Source organism: Triticum aestivum, chromosome 4A (genome assembly GCF_018294505.1).
Source record: "Triticum aestivum cultivar Chinese Spring chromosome 4A, IWGSC CS RefSeq v2.1, whole genome shotgun sequence".
NCBI lineage: Eukaryota > Viridiplantae > Streptophyta > Magnoliopsida > Poales > Poaceae > Triticum > Triticum aestivum.
In genome coordinates, this window is record NC_057803.1 from 725,650,701 (window position 1) to 725,658,660 (window position 7,960).

Consider the following 7,960-nt stretch of genomic DNA (forward strand, 5'->3'; position numbering starts at 1 on the left):
TCCTCTCTGGCGTCTGTGTTATTCTTATGTTCAGTCTTGCTACTTGCTAGTCACAGACAGCGTTCTTACCTGAACTAAAATTTTAAAGAAACTGAACAACTTACCATTTATTTTAATGCCGCTTAATGCAACCATGGAAAAAATTCCTTTCTGTAGCGCTCAAGGCTTCCTGCGCCATGTATGGAACAGATTCCTTGCTTTTGTTGACACATCTTATTTCACACTTGATCGACACCTTTTTCTACTGTTCCTCAAGTGATAGGACTAAAATGGTCTGCCTATAACTGTAAAACAGAGCACGCGCGGCCCTGCTCCTGCGTGTACCTCTTTCATCAAACCAGTTCAGTTTGCGAGACACACACACACACATATGTGTACTAGCAGCAGCAGCAAACAGAGCAAGCCTCTACTGAAAACTGCACCCACATCATGCATACATGTTTGCTCTGCCTCTTATTCAGGATGAAATGATGATTCAAGGCTCTGTAGTGCATATTATTCAGGGAGTAAAAATAACTGTATAAGAGTATAAGACCTTGTGCCGAGGAACTGCAGTTTGCGAAGTGAAAGTAACGGAAAACCACAAAGCCTATACACCTATCTTCAGCATATCATCTGATGTTAGTACTTTTTTTATTTAGAAAAGGCTACATGTGAATGACTGAGTGCAGGCATAGCACGCGTGTTTCATCGAATCAATCTGTGGAACATGGATGGCGATATGCATTCGCATTCTTGATTCATAAAGAAGCATACATACTTTGGCAGCAACAAAGACAGAGTACAGATAAACAAAAACAGGGCCGGCAGAGTACAGAGTACAGACAGTTTGCGAAGTGAAAGTAACGGAAAACCACAGAGTTGTACTCGTCTAAAGAAAGAGAAAAGAAACAGAGACTGCACAGAAACAAAATCTGTATTGACAATTGCACGCTCTCCTCAAAGTTGATCCAGGTTATGGTAAGAATCGACTGCCAGCTAGTTGAGGGATCAGGGCTGGCAGTTTCCACATGGTCTAACCAGGGAGTATTTTTCAGAGGCCAGCAGCAGGATGCAAACTGGGGAAATCGAATGGCAGCTTCTTGTGATATATAGCCCATTAGATCTTCCACTTCTCCATTCTGAATGTACGTGTTCCAATATCAGAAATTGCAAGTATATGTTGAACATGTAAAAGGATACTTATAAAAGGAGTTGTTGCTGAACTGACCAGTCATGAGTATGACCTCAGTCCACTCCACACTTCAGATGTGCATGGAGTGTCGAGGGCTCGAGGAACCGCTACCTTTTGGCTGGCTCTGGGAAGGGATCAATCCCTTGGCTTCCAACTTGACCTCAGAACATTCACTGTCCTTGTCAAGTACTGGATGTTGGGACGTTTGTTGACTTTAGCTGCAAGAGGCGCCCTGCTGATCAAATCTCATCTCCTGGGCTTGTAGATATAAAGGCATCTGAAGTTTGGAAAAAGCCCCCGTTTTGAAGGAACACTAATTTCATTCTAGCATGTTCACTGAAATTAATGTCAGGAAGCATCAGGGTTTACCTTCCTCCGGTTGCTCCTTACTAGCTGTAATCTTCAGCAAATTTCGGACCAGTCAGACAGTGTACCATAAGTCAAAGCTGCATTATGTGTTGGCCTGTCCCATGTTGAGAAAGTCTAGTGTCCTGCAGAGTTAGCTTCCTCAAATTTCACATACAAAACAGGAGGGTTTAATTTCACACACCCATGTTTCTAAAAGAATTTCACGACAGCTAGCAAATATGTTAGTGCATTTATATTGTTTCAGGCACGACTGCTAATGAATAGAAGCAGAGGAAGTAGCAGTAGAGAGGCGTTCTGACGAACACTTGATGTGTTCAGCAAACAAAAACAGGAAGAGGTGAGCGGAAGGTACCAGCATGGTGGTAGAAGCAGGCACCAGCAAGAGGTGAGCCTACTTATGAAACAGAGACGAGACGAGACCATCACCATTTACAAAGAGGCGAGCAGCATCAGCATGAATTGTAAGTGTAGAGCAGATCATCATGGCTGTTGGAGACAAAAGAAAGAGATGAAGATTGTAAGTTACAATCAGCACGTGTAGTAGTAGCAGCAATTCTAACATCCACCAGACAATAAAAGAAGCTAATTATCTGACCCGATGATGTTCGTCGTCGGCATTGCCGCCACTTCTGATTGTGAGCTCTCCCCCACCGTGCAAGTCTCCAGGAGGAGGGATGGTTCCTCTTCCTCCTCTATTTCTGCAACATCAGGTCCTTGGACGACATCCCCCAAGTCATGCTCGCTGTGGTCTTGTTCGAGTTGCAGCAGAGGATGGTTGGGATGTGTGTCCACTTCAGCTTGTAGCATACCAAGTCTCGCCACTCTGCCATCGTAACCAAGTGAAATCTGCTTGAGCAGTGGGAGGTGCTTGATACCAATAATCCCTGATTCCAAATTGACTGCAGAGAATTCTAGATTTTGCATCTGGGGCAATGCTCCCTTCTGGAATCTCACCTCCCTCAGTTCACTCGTAAATGAAATCCAGAGTTTCTTCAGATTTTGAAATGATTTCGCTCTAAATACCAACTTCTTCTCATCACGAGCCTTCCCTCTAAGATTAAGCACCATGAGATTGGGCAGCTTCCCTAGCATTTCCATGATTTTATCTTCATTTATGCAGCTGCCCCCAAAGTAAACCCTCACCAGATGCTTCAGACTTCCAACCCACTCAGGCATCTCTTCAAGATCTCCGTACAATTTCAAGGTCTTTAGCAGGGGAGGAGGGGACGAAACCTTATGCAACCACTCAAGTGTTCCATCATAGCGAGCATGTACACTAAGAGAGCACAAGGAAGAGAGCTTCTCAATGGCGGCACAGAGATATAATATCTTGCGTTTTTGCTCGGCAAACCTTCCTGTTACGACGCTTAGTTTTCTAAGTTGAATAAGCTCAGCCAGCTCTTTTACTGCTTTCTTGCCAGTTTGTTTGATGTCCACCACCTCTAGTGTATGTAGCTCCGTCAGTTTATCGATCCCTCTTGGAACCCTCACACCTTCTGTCTTGGCCAAACGGCTAGAGTATGCCTTATGTAGCTCAGCAGTTACTTCAAGCCGATAATCATGATCAACTAATGGTGTGCATAGCATGGGCAGGTGCAATGTGTTCCTCAAACATCGCATGGGGTGTTCTATATCAAAATGATCATACGAATCCTGTCTGCTACAACGAAGGCTGCGGAGACTATGGAGTTCACTGATCTCAGTTGGTAGTGCTGTAATATGACTGTTTCTGATCTCCAGGTTCTGCAATCCTTTTAATCTCTGTATAGACTTCGGAAGTGCATATATATATGAATCTCTTGGAAATCTCACATATTTCAAATGGCAGAATAACCCAATTTTGGTGATATCTTTTTGTCTTATTATAAACTGTGCATCCTCTAGATCCAAGGCTCTAAGCATCCTCATTTTGATTGAACAAAATGAAAATGAGGGCTCCATGGGTATCTCACTAAATATTGTTAATGACCGAACATGGCTCCAATCCATGGCAATATTTTGGTACTTGCTGCCATGGTATGCTACATGGCGGAAGTTCCCCTCTACTTCAACAACTTTACCATCGCCTGCCAGGAACACAAAGGTTTCTTCTCTAGAAATCGAGACCATGACATCCCGCATGATATCATGCACCCGACAACTCTTAACAATTCCTTCAATGTTCACTTTTGATGGTAGAATCATATTTCGGTTGATTAGTTCAGCGAAATAACGTATTCCAACATCCTCAACATTCATTCCACCACTAGCTCTAATAAACCCCTCTGCTATCCATCTATCGACCAAACGATTTCTCTTGATTTCAAAATCCTCAGGAAAGATGCTTAAGTATAGAAAGCATGATTTAAGATGAGATGGCAAGTGGTTGTAACTCAAAGTAACCATCCTCCTCATTGCTTCAAGACTTGGGTTAGTCCCAAGCTCTAAGGGAATTTGCTCATAAATACCCTCCCACATTTCTACCACTTTGGTAGCAAGCAAGCCTCCTATGGTGAGTATAGCCAATGGTAAACCACCACACTTATTTACTATTTTGAAAATCACATTCCGCATCCTTTCATCAGTCTCTATTTCTTTGTGTGTTTTCCCAATCTTTTTGAGTAGCAAATTTGTGGCTTCATCTACCTGTAGGTGTTTAAGGTGGTAAATAACTGATTCAGAAGTATACTCCTGGGCTAGGGCAATATCTCTTGTTGTTACTATTATCCGACTACCTTTCATGTTACCACTGGGAAAACTAATTTCTTTGATCCACCTCCATGCATCAATGGACCACAAGTCATCAAGAACAATAAAGTACCTCTTCTCCTGTAGCATTTTCCTGAGGTAGCCGGCGAGATCATCTACTTGCACCGTCTTTCCCTCAAGTTCCTTCAGCCGCTTCTTCAGTTCTTCATTTCCGAAAAGTTGTGTGATCATATCCTTCAGCATCTCTATCTTGGAAAATGTCTGTGAGACTGTAATCCAAGCACGACAAGAAAAACTATTCATAATATCTTCCTTACTTTCAAATGTCTTCCTTGCAAGAGTAGTCTTTCCTAAACCACCCATGCCAACAACAAATGCCACCTTGGCACTATCATCTTGAGTCTTGAAATCCATCAACTTAATCATCTCCCCCCTAGGCTCAGAAAAGCCTACAAGATCTGCTTCATCGATGTTGCTAGCCGAGAGATTGCGAACATCTTCCATGTAAGAATCCACCTCACAATTGGTGTTTGAGGCCTCGGTCTTGATCAAATTGTAGCGTGTGTTTCTGATGCTTACTTCTTCAACTCTTGCTTTCAGATCACGGATCCGTATGGCGATCCGGTGACGATCATTGAGCTTCATGAGCCGACGTAAGAAGCTTTGACTTCCCACATGCACCATGAACTCACTGAGGCAATCTTCAATATTGTAGGACAGATCCCTTACTTGTTTTGCCCACACCTTCAAGAGCACATCTTTCTTCTTTATTGCTTCAGCGACCTCAAGGAATGCCTGCATCGTCTCGAGCTCGTCTTTGATGAACCTACCAAACTAGTGTTGAGAAGAAAATAACAAGAATGCTAACCGGTGCCATTCAACAGCAAATGTAATAGGTAATTAACGTGGAAGTTCAATCACTAATTTCGACCAAAGAGACTGCTAGCTGGGTATATTTTGAGAGTATATATTACAATATACACTAAGTAAAACAAAATTTGGAGGATTGACCTGAACAAGATTAAGAAGCGGCTACTTATGACGCGAATTAACATACATACCAGATATCCTTTTGGACGCCGAGGAGGAGGCCCACCTCGGCGGCCGCCGCAGAGGCGGCCACACTGATGGCGCCCCTCACCATGGACCTCGCCATGCTCACCACCGTCTCCGCCATCTCTGGATGCCCGCACCGTGCGTCTCACACAGCAGAGTTGAGAGTTGACAGCCAAAGCAAAGAGGGCTACACCAATGATTGTAGGTTGGAGCCCTGCACTACTATTTCTCTTATAGGGAGCGTACAGCCTGCCTCCAATTATTGTAGATCTCAACTTGTTTGTAACTGAAGGATGGGGCCCAATGCACGCTTAGTGTTGTAGTGCAAACTGAACTAGTTTAATGGAATGTATTGTTTGCTGGGTCTTCAGTAGGGGGCTTCAGTAGGGGTCTTCAGTAGGGGCCAAAACTGCCGACCCAAAGTATCTTACCCCAACTACTATAAAGATTCCCTTAACCATATGATAACAAACGAATTGGCAGCGCACCCGGCGAGGCGTTGTTATTAGCTTGCAACTTGCTGATTTCATTAGACAATCAACATAGCTCACTCCAACCACTACGATAGCATACATGTACCTAAACTGCAGAATACCAATTCCGCGTGATCGGTCGTCATTGACGGGCTAAAAGAAACCTAAAACCCGTCACTAGTAGTATATGTACGGCTGACAGGCGGCCGGTAACTGATTGCGAGCATTTATGAAAAAAGTTAGGCCCGCCTTGGTAATTGCATAGGAGCTCATGGGAGCTCCACCCACCCATATCCTTACCTTGGTAATTGCCGGCCTTGATTTTTTTTAATATCGCGAGTCTTCCTGTTCTATGCATAGTATGCAGCCAAACTTTAATTATCATTAGTTTGATGGTGGTTACAGATTTATGGGTCACAAACTTTGGAAGCATTCAAACCCAGAGCTTACCAGCTCAGCATGATGATCGAGAAAATATACCATGTGGTCACTACATGACATCCATCTCGACAAGCAAATTTAGACTTACATGATGGTGGGCATCAAATTAATACACGTAACAACCCCACAATAAAAATAATATACATAACTTTCTTAGCATTTGGTAGCTCAGTCATCAACGTCAGCATCTTGAACCTAACCTTTCAACCATTTACTTTTCTCATTTTATCCTGTATTATATTTGTGTTTTATTTCATGGGTTATCCGACTTAGTTATCTTTTAGTCTAAACAAGCGAGGCGACCACCACATGTCAGCCTGATCGGACTAGGATGCCACCTGGATCCCAGCCATGTGACAGAATGTAAGAAAAGAATTCACTCACCAACTATGCTGCCCACTATTTCTTTCTCATGATACGGCAGGTTGCAATACAACCATATTTTACATGAAGGCAAAAATGGAAATATATAAGAATAGAGGCAACTCGTACAAGTTCGTGTAGTACTCCCTAGGTTCCCATAATGTAGTGCATATAGATTTTTTTTACAAAGTCAAACTTTGACCATGTTTATAGAGAAACTATTTATATCTGGAATACCAAATATATGCAATATGAAAGTATGTCTTGTGATGTATCTAAAGATATGTATTTCGTATTCTGGATATATTGTTTTTCTCTATAAACTTGGTCAAAGTCTATAAAGTTTGACTTTAAAAAAATCTATATGCACTACATTGTGTAAAGGAGGAAGTACATCTCTTGCCAAATTTGAAAGAGTCAGATAGGTAGCACTAATGGGAATTATATGACATAATATAGACATGTTAGGTGGCACTAATTGCATTATATAATGATATACACCTGTTAGAGATACCCAATAGCCACACCATGCGTCAAGTCAAGTCTTTATTCAGATATTCTGGTTGTCGAAATGGAGCTATCAATATCCACCTAATTAACTAAACTAGCTGATGTTTCTACTATCATAAGTCGCCGGCATGTAGCAAATGACGTGATTACATATATAGTTTCTACACTAGTGGCAATAGAAACTTGAAATCTGACCATTTCCCACTAGCTTTGGGAGACACTTATTCTATTGCGTACTCGTGCACAGCTAGAAGGAATAAAAGAGCATGCGTGTTGGTGTATTCAATTTTTGATGCCAACTCGCCATGGCTAGCTGTAGAGAGAAGAAGGGAAAAAAACTGTGCAAATATGTGTGAAACAACCATATTTCTTTCTCATGATACAACAGGTTGCAAACTTGCAATACAACCATATTTTACATGAAGGGAAAAATAGAAATATATAAGAGCAGAGGCAAGTTGCAGTAGTTCGTGTATTACATCTCTTGGTCAAATTTGAACGGGTCAGAATAGGTAGAACTAATTAATGGGCATTATATGATATAAACACAAACATGTTAGGTGGCACTAATTTTATAATGATATATATATATATATATATATATATATATATATATATTTATATTTATATATATATATCTGTTAGAGAGATAGCCGAATAGCCGCACCATGCTTCAAATCAAGCCTTCATTCACATATTCCGGTTGTTGAAATGGGCCTATCAATATCCTCCTAATTAACTATATCAGCTGATGTTTCTACTATCACGAGCACACGGCAGGTAGGAAATGACGTGCTTATATATATAGTCTCTATACTAGTGGCAATAGGAACTTGGACTCGCCATTTCTCACTGTCGAAAAAAGTTTTCACCCCGCTTTATATAA

At 41.7% G+C, this 7,960-nt stretch overlaps 1 protein-coding gene across 3 annotated transcripts; it reads right to left on the reverse strand.

The window, feature by feature from the left end:
* Window positions 1–720: 720 nt before the first annotated feature.
* Window positions 721–5,467, reverse strand: LOC123088394 (putative disease resistance RPP13-like protein 3). 3 transcript variants are annotated; one of them, XM_044510594.1, is made up of 5 exons: window positions 2,139–5,467; window positions 1,896–2,029; window positions 1,544–1,665; window positions 1,211–1,392; window positions 721–1,121 (listed from the first exon to the last, which is right to left on the reverse strand). In XM_044510594.1, the coding sequence occupies exons 1-2, from the start codon at window positions 5,030–5,032 to the stop codon at window positions 1,993–1,995; spliced, it is 2,931 nt and encodes a 976-aa protein (XP_044366529.1). In that variant the 5' UTR covers window positions 5,033–5,467; the 3' UTR covers window positions 721–1,121; window positions 1,211–1,392; window positions 1,544–1,665; window positions 1,896–1,992. The 3 variants fall into 3 exon arrangements, with proteins under 3 accessions (XP_044366529.1, XP_044366527.1, XP_044366528.1); XM_044510592.1 differs by having other exon boundaries at window positions 1,211–1,451; XM_044510593.1 differs by having other exon boundaries at window positions 1,544–2,029.
* Window positions 5,468–7,960: the final 2,493 nt, after the last annotated feature.

What these genes read in the sequence shown, in the direction of transcription:
- LOC123088394 (XM_044510594.1), bottom strand. Translation starts at nt 5,032, where the DNA reads ATGCAGGCATTCCTTGAGGTCGCTGAAGCAATAAAGAAGAAAGATGTG. An exon ending in CCGACGACGAACATCATCGG is followed by an intron (nt 2,030 to 2,138) that starts GTCAGATAATTA and finishes TGTCTCCAACAG; the next exon opens with CCATGATGATCTGCTCTACA.